This window comes from Bemisia tabaci, chromosome 2, assembly GCF_918797505.1.
Source record: "Bemisia tabaci chromosome 2, PGI_BMITA_v3".
Taxonomy (NCBI): Eukaryota; Metazoa; Arthropoda; class Insecta; order Hemiptera; family Aleyrodidae; genus Bemisia; species Bemisia tabaci.
This window is the reverse complement of record NC_092794.1, coordinates 32,990,363-33,007,558: the sequence shown is the minus strand read 5'-3', so window position 1 is coordinate 33,007,558 and position 17,196 is coordinate 32,990,363. Positions and strand designations below refer to the sequence as shown.

The following is a 17,196-nucleotide window of genomic DNA, read 5'->3' as shown; positions in this document are numbered from 1 at the left end:
GATGGCGTGGGATAAAATAAGCAGTTCTTTTTTCAGTCTCAAACCTCAAAATATTTGATATCTTTTGAAGTCAAGATTTTTTACCATCTCCTCATCTCACTTTCATTTTCGTTTTGCATTTTAGGAAACAAATTCCACTCTTCTACATCATTGAACTTTCTTTAATTTGTCGCTAATTATTCCCCTTCATTTCAGGTAGCCGCAACTTTTCTTACCTACAATAGCTATGTAAGGAACCATCCCATCCCACCTATAATAGTTACCGGATCTATGTCAGCAATTCTTTCGTTCACGATAACTATCGTTAGATTTACGTTAGCTGTCTCAAATTTTGTAATTTTGTCCATTTTGATCTGATGAAGAACTGTATAGATTTTCGGTTAAATCGCATTTACCGTTTACTTATAAACGGTAATTAATGTAAGTGCCCTACTTACGCTGTTTTCCACTTAACTGTTTTTATGAAAGTTCCATTCCTTGGTTTCCTTGGTAACCTTTGTTTGCTATCGGCTGATGTTTTATTTCCATTTCTCGGCCAAGTCAACGGATTTTATATACATTCCTTTTTTTTTTTTTTTTTTAAAAAAAAAATCATTGCCAGGTTAGTTCTAATTTTTTTGCCAGCATTTATTCTACCCCTCCCCTCCCAGCTCATTTTTCTAACTCCCGTAGCCCCCCCCCCCCCCCCACTAATTTTATTTATATATTTTGATTTTTTTTTTTTTTTCTTTTTGAAATTCTGAATAACTTCAAAATGGCGAGGAAAATGGTGGAAACTTGGTATTACGGACGTTTACGGGTGGATTCGCATGCTGCCATTTTGAAAGTATTTGACATTTCAGAAATGCATTGCGGAAGAGGCATGTTTTGTCGAACCAAAAACCAACAGGACCCAGAGTTTCATTCGCAACTAACCGTAACCGTCCGTAATACCGAGTTTCTGCATTTTCCCATACAGAAAAAAAAGGAGGTGTTTGCATTTCGGGCATCTTGGAAGTTTTTGATGACTTGATGACGTAGGTGGGTACAGCTGGGTACAGCGACGTCCCCTTCACGCTGTACCCACCTACGTCCTCAAGTCATCAAAAAATTCCAAGATGCCCGAAATGCAAACACCTCCTTTTTTTCTCTATAGCATTTACCAGATGCAAAAGGATTGATAAACTGCATTTATCCCGTTTAATCTAAGTTCATCCTAATTCAGTAACATTCATCCTTGCCGGACAAAGAATTTGATTTTAAATTAATTGAATTTTAAATAAATTAAATGTGTCGAGTTTTATAAATTGAGATTAAGATAAAAAAAAAAAAAATCTAATCACACATTGGTAGGTTATATGTTATGTTACATTTTGTTTGTCTACCGGATCAAGACCCTCTTCACGCTCTTAACCTCTCACCATAAATTGTGCTGAACACTTATCAAGTGGATTGCCGATCTCTCCAATTGAAAAAAAAAAAAAGAAAAAAAGAAAAAGTTTATCAAACAGGAAAAGATTACAGTAACGCCATTTCAGTTCACCTTAAATTTCAAGGTAGGCAACACGAGTTTCTACGTGGTTGAATGGCGGTATTGTCGTCGTGAAACGACAGTTTGCCTTCAATGATTAGTGTAGGCAACACAAGCTCTCACGTGGTCGAAGAGTGGTATCATCGTCCGTGCAATAGACGTTCTCTGTCTGCTAATTTGTTTTTATGTCATGTCGGGACCGCGTTTGTCAGTAAAGTAGTTGCTCCTCTTAACTGTTATTCATTAAGCTGTTTTTATTTTTTTTTTACTTCCCGTCCGAGCACATGAACACTAAAAGAGAGAGATGAGGATGATGATTATGATGCTGATGCTGATGCTGATGATGACCATGACCATGACCATGACCATGACCATGAAGATAAAGGAAAACAACGAATGGTGCAGAACAAGAAGAGTGAAAGAAAATAAGGTAGAATAAATTTAGAGAGAAGCAAAAGATAATGAAAGTGGGAGAAGCAAACAGACAGAAGAAATGAAAAGTAAAAAGAAGAAAGCAGTGAGAGGGAGATTGAAATAAAATAGGAACGTGGAAATAGTGGAATAGCTGTTTCATCGTAAAATTGCATGATTACTTGGAACGTTTTTAAAAAATAGCATTCCACCGAACTGGAAAAGATAAATTAACGTCATTTCATTTCGCCCTCAATTTCAGTGTAGGCAACAGGAGCTTCCGCGTGGTCGAAAAGCGGCTTCGTCGTGAAATGGCACGCTCACTCAGGCAAAATAAGCTCCCATGTGGTCGAATAGTGGCATCATCCCCGAAACAATATCGGCCTAATGCTCCCCGTAACTAAATTTTTGGTGAAGCATCTAGACCCGTGACTTCAGTCACGGGCCTTTCCGCTAGTTGTATAATACTTACGAGACCTTCCTCGTTTAGATCAAGAATAGAATAAATGTTTTCAATTCAGATACTGGCACACCCTTTGAAAATTAAAAAAAAAAGTCAGGTAGATGAAGGTAGAATTTTTAAAAAGAGCCAAAAAAAATTAGCTAAAAAATGAAAAATTCTGGCGAGACGGTCCCGATACGTATCATTTGAGTGTCAGCTGCAGCCCATCTTCTTTTAAGACATCAAGGTATAGCCTCAAGCATTGCAAGTAGAACAACAATGGAAGGATTACTTGAATGCTCGAAAAAACTCCTCTTAAATTCCAGCTAGCACTTTAAGCCTATGAAATTCGTTTCGTGGCAGATCCCGAGGACTTATTTAGAAATTTATTCGTTCACTTGAAATGAAGGAGCTGACCGTCAAATTTATGATTTTTCCGCCTGGCGCTCACAGTAACAATTAGCCGTCCTGAATTTTGAAGGGCCCAGGTGGGCGAGTGGTGAAAAGGAAGAAAGAAAAATCGACTCGAACTGGTAAAAGGATGCATTTTCATTTTTCGGCAATTTTGAACCTCGCTCTACTACCCTTATTATTGGCACTACCCTTTCAACCATACCACACCCCCAAGAGTATCGGGACCGTCTCGCCGGAATTTTTTATTTTTTAGCTAATTTTTTTTGGCTCTTTTTAAAAATTCTACCTTCATCTACCTGACTACTTTTTTTAATTTTCAAAGGGTGTGCCAGAATCTGAATTGAAAACATTTATTCTATTCTTGATCTAAACGAGGAAGGTCTCGTAAGTATTATACAATGGTTCCTTACATAGCTATTGTAGGTAAGAAAAGTTGCGGCTACCTGAAATGAAGGGGAATAATTAGCGACAAATTAAAGAAAGTTCAATGATGTAGAAGAGTGGAATTTGTTTCCTAAAATGCAAAACGAAAATGAAAGTGAGATGAGGAGATGGTAAAAAATCTTGACTTCAAAAGATATCAAATATTTTGAGGTTTGAGACTGAAAAAAGAACTGCTTATTTTATCCCACGCCATCTTCTCGAAGGAAGCAAATCCAATTATCTTTCCTTGTATTAGTGACCCAGGCAACCAAACTAGCTTCAAAGGTAAGCTGGTTGCGTCCAAGACTAACTGAAGGGGATTCTAAGCAGAATTAATTTCCCGTTTGCTCGTTCTAGTTCTGGGGCGTACCTATACTTAAAAAATCTTGACCTCAAATGATATCAGACATTTTGAGGTTTGAAATGGAAAACAGTATTTGAGTTGCTTTTCTTTTCTCCTTCTGTAATTTTCAAGAGATTACTATCCCCTCCCCCTCTCCTTTTTTAAAATTTGTTAAGATAAATACCTACTAATTTTGTGATAAGATCTCATAGGCTTGGCGGAATTTTTACCCTTTTTGAGGGTTTTTTGTGGTTTCAATTTAGGCGTCGATGCTCTGGTTGACACCTTTGCTAAACTGAAAACCCAGAGAAAAACTTTTTAACCTGTTCCTCCGAAAATACATTGTAAGTAATACATAGAGCTACACTAGCTTCAACTTCGTCTCCACATTGTATTTTTGCCTCATCCATCCATTCCATTTTATATATTCGTGGCGCATTTTGAAGCAGCTATGCGCACGCGCCCACGAGGGGGGGGGGGGATGAGACTGATGGCGTGGGAAGTTGGGAGTGCGGGTGGGGGGAGGGGGGGTACTGTTGACAATGTGGTGGCGAAAAATTGTAGACCCAGGGGCGGCAAAATGTAGCTTGCCCAGGGGCGTCAAAAAGCTAAATCCGGCCCTGGAGGTGCTATCCCCACCATCCTGAAAGTCCAGCTCTGTATAAAATCAAACCTTTCTTGCGAAGATAACGAGCAAATGAGTTAGCAGAGTTGCCATGTTTTCAGTTTTGGATTCCCCAAACAAAGTGGCAACACTGTCAATGTATTAGCTCCCTATCTTTGTAAGGAGAGTTTGACTTGATACAGAGGTGGACTCTTCAGATAGCTTGGGATGTCCCCTTCTTTACGATATCAACCTTGAGAGCTTTTTCCAATTTTGGAGTTTGTTTCAGTGGAAAGCGATGAGACCATAGTGTCTCTCGCGAAACTGTGCTTAGGAATCTGTAATTAAATCGCCAACTCCTGCCATATACAAGAGCTCCATTGTCTTCCCATGTTACCCTCCTGCTGTGCGCGGAAATCACTTTAATTTTGCGTTCAGCATGATCATTAACAACTTTTATGACATGAATACTTTTTTTTACCTCAAAATATTCGGAAGTTAATGACCATATGGCTGGGTCCGAGTCTGGAATTGAAAATAGCAAATCCATAATATTGAAAAAAGGTTATATAGTTGGTTGTGGAGAGGTCTGGCATAATGAAGCATTCTTCGACGTAAGTACGCATTAGGGAGGACAATTGTCATATTTGGGCCCCGAAAAATGACCTAGTGGTCATCGCAGACCTCAAGTTTTGCAGCTTTAACGAGGGTACAGCACCTCGTGTTGCGCTCCGCAAGATATCTAACCACTTACGGTACCTAGGTAAGTGAAAGCTTTATAGCCTTGCGTCTACTGGTCAAAATGGAAGCTCAAAGTGAATCGATAAAAACGATACATCCGAAACTGATCGCGTCAATTTTAAGCTGCCGCATCCACTACGCTACTAGAAAATCGCCGAAGCTAGCTCCTGATTGGTCCAGCAGCATTGTTGTGCTCTGAAAGCACATAACCTCAAACGTAAATAAATAAAACACGTCTCGTTTGTTTTGATGATAATGTACAATGTATTACAATGTATGTATTACCGACTATGTATTGTACGATAGTTTAACAATACTTACTGTCACATTTCACCCAATTCACCTGACCGCACGCATGAGCTCTGAGTAATGCCAGCGTGCGATTGCGATAACTGATCGCGATTGTTGACGGAAAACGAGTCGCACCACTCTGTGATTACAAGCCCTGCGTCTAATTGTCAAAATGGACAATCAAAATGAATCGATAAAAACGATACATCCGAAACTGGTCCGTCAAATTTGAGCCGCCCCATCCACTACGTTACTGAAAAATCGCCAGAGCTAGCTCTTGATTGGTCCAGCAGCATTGTTGTGCTTGGAGTGCACATAACCTCAAACCAATATAAATACGAGGGGCGTTCAATAAGTAAGTATCCCCCCTCTCTAAAATCGATAGGAATGGACCAATTTTAAAAAACATGGGCTCAAAATCTTCCTTAGGATATATTGAGTTCAACAAAACAAATCGCAACAAAATCGGACCATGTGCGGCCGAACGCGAGCCGTTTGAACGCGCCGACGTGCACGCCGCTCCCGCCGAATCCGCGGAGATTTGAAGTCCGCAACAAGAGAAGAGCTTCTCTGCCAACGCTTCAGTCGTTCATCACTGACGAAAAATCAAAGAAGTTTTTGTAGAATAAGGTGCTTACCTCACCTCTCCACATAACCAGCTCGATCAAAGCAGGCCTGAGACTGATTGTGAGACTACGAGAACAGCTTTTGGATACCGCGCCTGTAGAAGTCTTTCAACTGGCTGGGGATGAAAGTGTTGACGGCTTGTTTGACCTCTTCCACTGATTCAAAATGAACTCCCCCGCCTTCAGATACTAGATACGGTAAAAAATGGCAAAAAAGACCACCATTTATTCCCCTTTCTATAATCTGAACTCGGGGGAACTCATTTTGAATCAGTGGAAGAGGTCAAACAAGCCGTCAACACTTTCATCCCCAGCCAGTTGAAAGACTTCTACAGGCGCGGTATCCAAAAGCTGTTCTCGTAGTCTCACAATCAGTCTCAGGCCTGCTTTGATCGAGCTGGTTATGTGGAGAGGTGAGGTAAGCACCTTATTCTACAAAAACTTCTTTGATTTTTCGTCAGTGATGAACGACTGAAGCGTTGGCAGAGAAGCTCTTCTCTTGTTGCGGACTTCAAATCTCCGCGGATTCGGCGGGAGCGGCGTGCACGTCGGCGCGTTCAAACGGCTCGCGTTCGGCCGCACATGGTCCGATTTTGTTGCGATTTGTTTTGTTGAACTCAATATATCCTAAGGAAGATTTTGAGCCCAAGTTTTTTAAAATTGGTCCATTCCTATCGATTTTAGAGAGGGGGGATGCTTACTTATTGAACGCCCCTCGTATTTAGTGCAGGAGCAGTGAAAGTGATAACAAAATAAAAATGGAAAATTATGAAGTTCTGATCGCAATTTGCACGCACGAGTCACGTAGCGAAGAAGAAAAAGAGCTGCAAGAGTTATGCTTTCCATCGTTGTCTGATTACGATGGCTGTTGAACAAAATAGAGTCGCGCCGCTCTATTTTGAGTTGCAACACTCATCAATCGCATCAAGTCTCAATGTTGAGACATTTTGAGCTTCCATTTTGACAAGTGGAGACAGCGGTATTTTTGATCAAAAATGAGTCGCACCACCCTATTTTGAGTTGCAACACTCATCAATTGCATCCAGTCCCGACTATGAGCCATTTTGAGCTTTCATTTTTACAAGTCAAGGCAGCACTATTGGTTCTCTTGGCATTATCTGATGAGAGAATTTCATCTGATGGTAAGAGAGTCTTTGTTCACAACATGAACCAGTAGGTATATAGGCTTGCCTAATCCATCTGTCCACCAAATCGCACAATTTAACTGATGTCTAGGGTAACAATTGAAATGATCTCTTACAAGTCGCAGCCGAAGTCATCAAAACCACACAAGAATCCAAAAAAATATTCGACAAACGTTTTGAGGCTGTAAAACTTTAAATAAACTGTTGAATATTTGATTTAGTTGTTTCGCTTTGAATTTGTTTATTTGTTGAAATAGATCTTCCTACACATATCCAATACTTTACTTGGAAAAAGTGTCTTTTTGATCTATTTATACATTCAAACTGTTTCTCAACGTTATAGCGGATCCAGGTCAATGAATAATGATGCGTTGCTGCAGATGGGAATTTCGGGCCCACGTAAGCTTCGTTCGTGTATGCGGCATGTCGCTTAAGCAGTGCGGAGGATGCGCGCGCATTGCGCCACGGCGTGGCGCGCCCGCTTTTCTCCTATGGTGTCTTCCATTGCGCGCGTCATTCCTGGGTGTTTTGCGGCTTTCGTATCGCTGATACGACCGAACAGACGACATTTCCTTTCTTCAGAACCGTAACTTGGAGTTTTCTATGGGAAACAGTGTTACTTTATCTAAAATACCCAAAATTCAACCTGCGTCACTTCTGTCGCATGGGCACTGGGTGAAAATTGTTTTTAATTTTTTTCCTTGCACGAGGCTTCTAATCTATCCACACATCAACTTTGAAAACCAGAACCTCATTCAAATTCGAAAATTTAAAAAATAAGAAACACCCTAGCGCCCATAGTTAGCGGCGTTTTGTCACTAAGTTTTTAAAAACAATAGGGCAATTTTAATCAGAGGATAAATGTGACTGACAAGAGGAGATAAAACGGGTTAGCGTTTGACAAGAGGATAAACGCTTCCTCTGGTTACGTAGCGAGCAGATTTGATCGGAGGTTATGGAACCGGCCCTCAACCAATCTGTGCAATGGTGGGTTCGAATTCCGCCTCCTGATCGGCACTGCCGATTGGTCTATCAGAGGCACAGTTTTAATAGATGTCACCACATCTACACTTAGGGCCAGGGGATCCGCATAAATCAATGGATCTATGGCCAGATCTATTGAGATTTGTTTGGAGTTGCTGTTATATATGTACGCAGCTTGCACCTACCACAGTCAATAGATAAGGAGAGTAAGTAATTAGCCTGCTGCAGAAAAACACTGGGCTACCATAAATGCATCCAATGTTGGCAAATTTTGGTCAGTTGCCTTTTCAAACCCCTCTTAGGAATCCACTAATTTTTTTTCTAATTCAATACCAATTAGAAATTTTTTTTCGTTTTTTTTGTTTTTTGAAATTTCGAATTTCGAAAAATTTGATGGCAGCTTACTTTCGAATGTATACAACTGAAAAAATAAAAATAAACATTTTTAATGAGACACCAAAGCGCTTCGAGGTTTCATTCTAGGTGGTGCAAGGGTACACGGACAAAATATGAAAAATCAGCAGAATTGAAATTTTAAAATAAATCATATACTCAAAGTCAGAGTGAAAAAATGTTTGCTGTAAATTTTATAAGTTAAAGTAGAATCATTTTCACTGACTTATGAGCAAGCATTAATTCAAATCGGGCATACTTTGCTGAAAAATACATCTTTCTGAGAATGTTGCAATAAATTAGACATTTCTCATAATTAGTCAAAAACCGTATAATTTGTAATGAACATAAGGTTTTTGGCTTTGTTTTCGAAGGAATTGAGGCAGAATGCGGTATTTGACGGTAGAACTTTAACTTTTAAGAACTTAAAAAATTCAGTAAAACTTCGGAAACATGAGAAATGGTTGCAAACCCAGTGATCCCATTCCGTACTTTGGACTGAAACACTTGGACCTGAGTAGTACAGGGTGTCCCAAAGGTCCTCCTTGTAACTTTTGAACAGTTACAGATACAAAAACGAAACTTTGGGAATGTTTCTATCAAATGTTTCATCTTCTAGGGGGGGGGGGGGGGTCAACATTTTTTCCCCTCCCACGGGGGGGGGGGGGGGGGGAGCCCTCCGATTTTTTTTCAAATGGTAACCCCCTACATTGTGATATTTCATTGGGAAGATCATTAAAAACAAAGAATTTAGGCGAAAACCGAAAATCAATATCTTAATTTTTGACCGATTAATGATAGGTCAAAGGTCAATTTTGACCTATTTCCTAAGAATCTTAACTCCCGTTTAAATTGTCGAAGAGAAAAAAATAAAACGGGAAAATTTGGCAAACTATAAGCACCTTTAAGTAAAAATCACAGAAATCACCTCATACTAATTTTAAGGGGGGGGGGGGGGGGGGTTGGACCCCCAAATACGTCAGTTCAAAGGTCATACGATTTTCCCGCGAAATGAGCCAATTTTCCCTAGCTTTGCCTCAATATCTCTCGGTAAGTTCAAAATTAGTTCACATTGCCTTTACAAGTCTCCAAATGTCGAACAGAAGCTTAAAAAAAAGACAACGACAATTAAGGGGATTAAATTTGACCGTCTTTTCGTTTCTTCAAACTTCTGCTCGTAATTTGGAGATTTGAAAATGCAAAGTTGAACTACTTTTGAACTTACTGAGATATGTTGAGGCAAAGTTAGGGAAAATTGACTCATTTCGCAGGAAAATCGTATGATCTTTGAACTGACGTATTTGGGAGTCCAAAATCCCCTTTAAAATTAGTTTGAAGTGATTTCTGTAATTTTTACTTGAAAGTGCTTACACTTTGCTAAATTTTCCCCTTTTTTTCCTCTACCATAATTTGAACCGGAGTTATGATTTTTGAAAATCGGTCAACTTTTACCTATGTCCTATCATAAATCAGTCAAAAATTAAAATATTGATATTCGGTTTTCGCCAAACTTCTTAGTTTTTAATGTTCTTTCCAATGATACATCACAAGATAAGGGTTACCGCTTGAAAAAAAGTTGGAGGACCCCCCTGAGGGAGGGGCAAAAATTATGACCCCTCTAGAAGATGGTCTCCTTTGAGATAGAAACATTCCTAAAGTTTCGTTTTTTTATCTCTAACCTTTAGAAAAGTTACCAGGGGGGTATGGACTTTTGGGACACCCTGTACAGCTTCCCTTAGGTATTGTTATAATTGTTCCTACTCAGTCGATATTAATCCAATTTTACTTTAAATATGTAAGCGGAAGGAACAAAAATACTGACTGATTATTTCTCGAATGCTAAAAAGTAAGACCAGGTATCAAGTCGTTTCCTCATTTGTGACCCAAAGTTCGTACCTCCACAGCATCGAAAAAATTTTTTTCTTCGCTCCGTAGGTTACCCTTACAGATAGCAAGTGTACTTCTTGTTTCATGGGTTCAAAATTTGATTCCTTGTGGAGGCAAGGCAACACACTTTCACGGAACTGATCAGAGCTCAAACAGACTTCACTCGGCCATACTCCTTAGAGCCTTGCAGCAGCCTACAGCATGGATGTATCAATCGTCTCCTCAGACATCAGGGCGATAGATACATTCAAGAATTACACATGTTACTTGGTATCCCTTCACTACATAAGGTCTACAGATGGCTGTAGACTCAATAAGCCAATGACAAAAAACGAAAAAAGAAAAAAAAGTTTGTGATTAGGTTTGTTGTTCTGAAAGGTTTATGTCATCAACTATCACTACTCACCCTTGTAAAATGATAATCCCAAGTAAGGATCAAAATATAAAGGTATCTCCTATTTTCATTTACTCCACCTCATTTTTTTTTCCAAGAGAGGGGAAAGATTCTGCTGTTTAAGAGTTCTTATCATCAAAAGTGAAATCAAGAACTTACCATCCGGCATGCAATATGCAATGTTGTTTCTCCTTTAGCGTTTTTTTTAAATACATTTTTGCTTTTTTTGTCCTTCTCTATAATGCTCTTGTCATTTTTGTCCTTAGAATTTATAATTGGATTTGAGTCGTTTAATTTGACAAAGGGAGAGCTCAAATCCATTACTTGCATGGTTGGCTTTTTTTCAGTCCCAGTCACAGATGTTAATTTCAATTTTACTTTTTCATGGTCGATTTCTCTTTCAACTGCTCTACCATTTATCACTTTTTTTGATTCATTCAACATTTTTGGTGTTGCTTTTTTAGAATATTTATGCGGTAAAAATAGAGATTGACTGTCAGGAGATCCATCACTTGTAGATTTCTTGTCATAAGATGCGTTTGATGTTAATTTTCTTTTCCTGGATGAATTCATAGCTGCATCAGAGCTAGACGATTCCCTGCATTTCCTTTCTACGGCATTCAGGTTGCCTGGACTAACATTTAATTCTGAGTCGAGATTTCTGGCTTCAGGAGATTTACTTTGACTCAATTTTTGGGCATTTTCACACAAGGTTTTTGCACAGCCCTGCAACTTTATCTCGTCGCTAGGGGTTTTTTCTTCCTTATTTGACAAAAAATTAAGCTTTATTTGCACAGTGTTAGATGACGATTCACTACTTAAAACTCCATTCTCCCTTCCTGCTTTTCTCGATATTTTCGGTCGAGTTTTCGCTGCAAATCCATCCAAATGAAGATCATGAATACGCTCGAATTCATAAAAAAGCTTATTTACCAAGTGAATAGGTACTCTGAAAGAAAAGAAAAAATATAAAGTAGGAAACAACCAATTATCTGAACTTAAAAGGGTGTCCTATTGTCATTGGCCACTGAGTTATAAATTATTGTCGTAAGAGTCTGATAATTAGGTTAAATTGTACGGAAAAATTATAATACTGAAACCCTCTACTTCTAAAAGCGTGTTCTTGTGAGAACTAGTAAATCTGGTTAGTAAACTACTTTGGGCATGTATTGTTGTTATCAAACTCAGGGTGTTCGCTTTCCTTTCGTAATAGCTCAGGCCAGTCTCAGAGTCTAAAATGACAATGTAATCCCTTCACCACGTATCTCGATTTTTAGGGTTGCAGCCTTTCTGCCATACTTCTTTCTTTCAGGTGAACTTCCATAATTTTTCTTCCTGAATGAGGAATTCTCTCTGAAAATTATGGTGTATAATAATATTAGATAGTTTCTCATAGAAAAATAAGAGAGAGATTTTATAACACCACAATAAAGTGTTGCCCTTCTCAGCAACAACGCAGTATTAGCATCCAAATGTTGCCAAAAAGCGACCTAAGAACGGTCGTTTTTTCGGTGCAATTTCACACCGCGGGGATTTTTCTGAAACCGGGCCCAAACGATACCTTATGATACCCTTAAATTCTGGTAAAATATTTAGCTTGCGTAAAAGAGCGGTTTTTGAGTAATGGAGAGGGGGGGGGGCAACGTTGTCAAATCACCATTTTTCTTGACAGCATTATTACAGCAAAAACGACGTGAAAATGTATGGAGAAGTTACACCTTTGGGGGTGTTTCGGCTGTTGATGTTCTTGTTGGGCCCCCATACACAAAACTGTGTTCAGTTTCAAAACTTTTGACCACACAATGGTCCAAAATGAGTGGAAATCGTGGCTAAATCAGGACTCTTTGTCAAACTTTTTAAAAATGAAAGTAAAGTTGTTGCTCTCCTGCAGAATTCATGGCTAACAATGTTCTTATCGATCCTAAATGCATAAAATTTTGTTCATCTATACAAATTTTCATCACATAGTGGTCCAAAATAGGGGGAATTTATGGACAAAATAAGATCTTCTGTCTAAATTTTTGAAAAATAACATAAAACTATGATGGTTCTCGCTATATTCACAAAGTGTAAATTCAAAATAGGTTAGTAGCCAACAAAAGCAATCCATATCCATTTTCTGAACAAGACGAATGATGTCTGAAAACGGTAATTCAGGAGGAACTTGACTTGTAGATCCTTAAAGTGCGGCTAACCAGGTGGTTTTTGCCATAGTTAGTTGTCAGAGAATAATCGTAAACATAATTGTAGTCTTTAGATTTCAATTAGAATTGACACGTGCGACAAGCAACACATGATGCAACTCAAGTGAAGCGCATCGAAGTACGCTTACTGCTAACATAAGTTTCAAGCGGAGGATTTTTTATTAGAAGAAGAGAAAATAGGAGCGAAACATGAGTCATTTTTTTTTTTAAGGTAGCAGTCCCAAGACGGATGATTTCACTGCGAATTATCGCAGTTTAATAGTTGATTGTATTATTATTGCTAGATTACAACAGAATTCATCAAGCTGTACTGCGATTGGTCGTCGAAGAGCGTGGGGCTGCGCTGTGAAAGCGGCTTTATGTATGTATTCATCGAGGTGCATTCCTCGGGTTGCGGGAAAGAGAACTACCTGAGTCGGGTAGTTCTCTACTTAAGGCATAACGTATCAACGGTGAAACTCCTAAACCTTGCATCTCGTTTTCCGTATTTTAGAATCGCCGCTCCTATTTGATTTTTTCAAAGGAGAGTAAGTCCACATAATTCTTTGAAATTCTCACAGAAATTTCCCCAGACAGGGAAGAAAAATCACTACAGTTTTAGAGAATTGCTGAGTAGTTTTCCGAATAAATTACGGAATTCAAACTCATGTTGATATTCTTTCAAGATTTACAAATGAATTTATACGTACAAACTAAGTTTTTGTTCAAAATAATCCTATCATTTTCCACCTTTCCTACATTATTGCAAAACTTCCCGAAAAAACATCGAAAACAGCTCGTTGATCTCCCAAACCATTTCATATCATGTCTTATTCCAGACAACAAATACCCCATACGGCCAAAAGAGAACACTCTTTCATGTTGATTAATACGAATTTCTGTCCCTTTTCCCCTCCGTATATACCGACTACACCGATGAAAATTCATCCTGATAAACAAATTAAGTTTTATGGGAAGGGAGATAACCCTCTACACACGGCGATTTATCGAAAGTCTATCTTACAATCCGGGAAATCACGCAAGGTCGCGTCCACTTAGGTTGCATAAGGCACGTCGTGGCGATGAATCGGGTCAAAACGCCTACCAACGGAAAGTGCTTGCCACGGGGTTGCGTTTAAAATTGAGCTCATGGAATTATTTATCATAGCACAAAAATGGTTATGGCATTTTAAACATCAGAGAATGATCTTTCTACAAAATACGAGAGGAGGTTTGTTTCTCCACCCGACTGAAAATTATTCGTCGTTGTTAATTTTGGAACTTTGAACATTTTCTGTTTTTTTGAAAAATACCGGGAAAATTCGGAGGAAAGCTGCAAGTATATCCGTTAGACTAGTTAACTTTCAACATAGCTTCTAAACAAGCCCAAATAAATGAAATTCGGACGAGAACGTGCCGAGATATATAGCGCGAATGACTTGCGTAGCACGTTAATTGCCCGTATTCCGCCGTTTTCACCGCGTACCCCGTACCGCGACGCTTCCCTTAAATTGCTCTAGCGGGTGCATTTTTTGACGCACAAAAATTGCTTTGGTATCAAATTAAATGTGAGATAATTTTCCATCGCCGTTACTTACAGCAAAAAGGCCATTTTCTCGCGTATTAAATAACTAAACGCTCTTAAAAATTGGGTGAAATTTCAAAATTTTCCTAATGACCATTCATGTGTGCCTTAGGCGAAAAAATTTATGAAATAGACTTTTGCAGGAGCATTTTAGCTTCAAAACGAGCATAGAGAAAAAAAAGGAGACGTTTGCATTTCGGGCATCTTGGAATTTTTTTGATGACGTAGGTCGGTACAGCGGCGTTCATCATCGATTTTCTTGGAAATGGTGTGATTAACGGAAAAAAGTCATTCTACAAAAAGTGCTTGAAATTATATCATGAGTTAATTTAAGCCAAAAAATGGGACATTATGGTCCGTTATTCATACTTCGAATTCTGGATTTCGCTGGCCAGGTTGTACCGACCTACGTCATAGGGTAAACAAACCTCAAGATGCAAACACCTCCTTTTTTTTCTCTATGCAAAACGAGACCAAGAAAACAAAAATCGGACACGTAGTTTCCGAGATAAAGCGCGCTGAAAAAACGCTTGGCGGCCATCTTGGCTCCTGCACGGACCCCGGAGTGGTTCCCCTTCTAAAAGGGCTTCTTATGACCATAAGAATGATCCCTGAAAGCGACAATTTCCAATCAAAAAGTGAAGGGTTTTGGCCATTATTCGATCGTACCCACCGTACTAGATCCGAAGATCTGTTACAAAAGCCAGGCCATTTGGTATTCGCTCAAATGAGGTGATAGAATACCAGCGTCTTATATAATAAGTTCGAATATTTCGAACCCGAAGCAGCGGCTTTGCTAATGAGTTTCGGAGGGAAAATCCAACCGCTCCGGGACAAGTTCTCGGATCTTCAGCGAAAACGTGCTACCTGCTGTTCGAGTTCTGGATGAGTATTCGTAACCCGAACTAATTGCAGCTTCATTGGAATGCTGATCGATGAGTTGATTAAATACAGGATTTTGAGGATAAAGAACTCTACTCTGAAGTGTTACTAAAGAGAGGAGACGATAAAAATAGGATTTTACTGTATCTATTTTTTGTTCAACCTCTCAAATTGAAAAAGATGGAAAAATTCCGAGAATTTCAGATTTTTTTGAGGCTAAAATATTGGCCTGTGATATTGAATTTCTTTTTACAGGAGGTGAACGATATGATGTAGAAGATGCGATAAAACATGTAAAAATACTCAAAATAGGCCAATAAATTTTCAAAGCCCTGAAGGGGAGCGTACCTATGTGGTTAAGTGACCAAAATTCTCTGAGACCTTAATTTTTTAACGGTTTGAATGACTAAGGTAGTGAGGCTAAAAATTTGTTGACAAAGGCATTGAGCATTTTGGCATGCTACTCAAGAGACATCCTTTCCCCAAAAATGTGACTTACTTTCCACCTACACCTTCGAAAAGATCTAAAACTCACTTGAAAAATAACTGAATGAACCGAGTAACATGATATTTCACCAGATGCTCTGATTGGTACAATTTCACTCAAATAAAGGACCCCGCACGGTTCTTATGGAAAATGGCCCTCTGTCAAATGCGTTGAAACTTCAGTATGTTGTGCAGCATGTCATCGTGAACAAAAGTTCCAATAGGCCAAACAAGATCCCATGTGCGGTTTTCGAGATATTCGCCGTTTTATGTGCGTAACCGGAGGTTTCGCGCGCTCCCGCCGGAGCCATACCATTGTGCGGCGCCGCTCGTGCCCTTCCCTCCCAGTCACTCTCCGCTGCCCCGCCGCCCATACCTTGGCTCCTCTATCGCTCCAACTACGACGCTCACGAGGCTGCGCCCATCATTACCGGACCGCGCCCGCACGCCGTCTTCTTACGCGGCCTCTTCTTCGGCCATGTCGCCTCTTTTTCTCATCGATCCTTTCTCTAAGTCTTCAAAAACGTTTAAGAAGTCCATTTTTACTAAACATGATAATGCTAATATCACAAATAATACAAAAAGAGAGGAAAAACAAATGATAATCCATGCGAAAGTACGTAGGAGAGTTGGAATGCCTAAGAGACGTTAAATAAAACGAACTTTTTTTTATTTTCTTCCCTCTTCCTTTCTTTCTTTTTTTTCTTCATTTTTCTCGTGTGGAAGCAGTGAAAGTAACTTCTGTCGGAAGATGATGTTGATGTTTTTTCTTTTTTTTTTTTCTTTCTTTCAATAATGACGTGGCGGAGGTTGAGGGTAATTAGTCGGCTGACGATGCCCAAGTAGGAATTAAGTTTGCTTTAGTCTTGACTTAGCTGAACCGCACCAATGGAGGAGGAGAGAGGGATCATTAATAACTGAACTCAAGGAAGAGAGATGTCCATTTAGGCTTAAATGGTCACATCTTAAGTCGCTCCAACTTGCAGCACCACCTTATCAGCCATCTTATTATCTGCTGATCGTATCCTCAAATCAGATCGTACATCCAAGAAAAACTTCATAGAGATTATGAAAAAGAGTTGCAGGTCGACCGTAACATTCATGCGCGTACGCGACCTTTTGTCAGCTAAGTCAAGACTAAAGCAAACTTAATTCCTACTTGGGCATCGTCAGCCGACTAATTACCCTCAACCTCCGCCACGTCATTATTGAAAGAAAGAAAAAAAAAAAGAAAAAACATCAACATCATCTTCCGACAGAAGTTACTTTCACTGCTTCCACACGAGAAAAATGAAGAAAAAAAAGAAAGAAAGGAAGAGGGAAGAAAATAAAAAAAAGTTCGTTTTATTTAACGTCTCTTAGGCATTCCAACTCTCCTACGTACTTTCGCATGGATTATCATTTGTTTTTCCTCTCTTTTTGTATTATTTGTGATATTAGCATTATCATGTT

General features: G+C 39.2%; 1 protein-coding gene across 3 annotated transcripts in view; it reads right to left on the bottom strand.

The window, feature by feature from the left end:
* The window catches only part of LOC109035667 (uncharacterized), a 128,543-nt gene that overhangs the window by 103,569 nt on the left and 7,778 nt on the right, over nt 1–17,196 (bottom strand). For all 3 annotated transcript variants that reach the window (XM_072297172.1, XM_072297174.1, XM_072297173.1), the window contains exon 3: nt 10,768–11,557. In XM_072297172.1, coding sequence (XP_072153273.1) covers nt 10,768–11,557 — 790 coding nt within the window. The remainder of the gene's footprint in view (nt 1–10,767; nt 11,558–17,196) is intronic.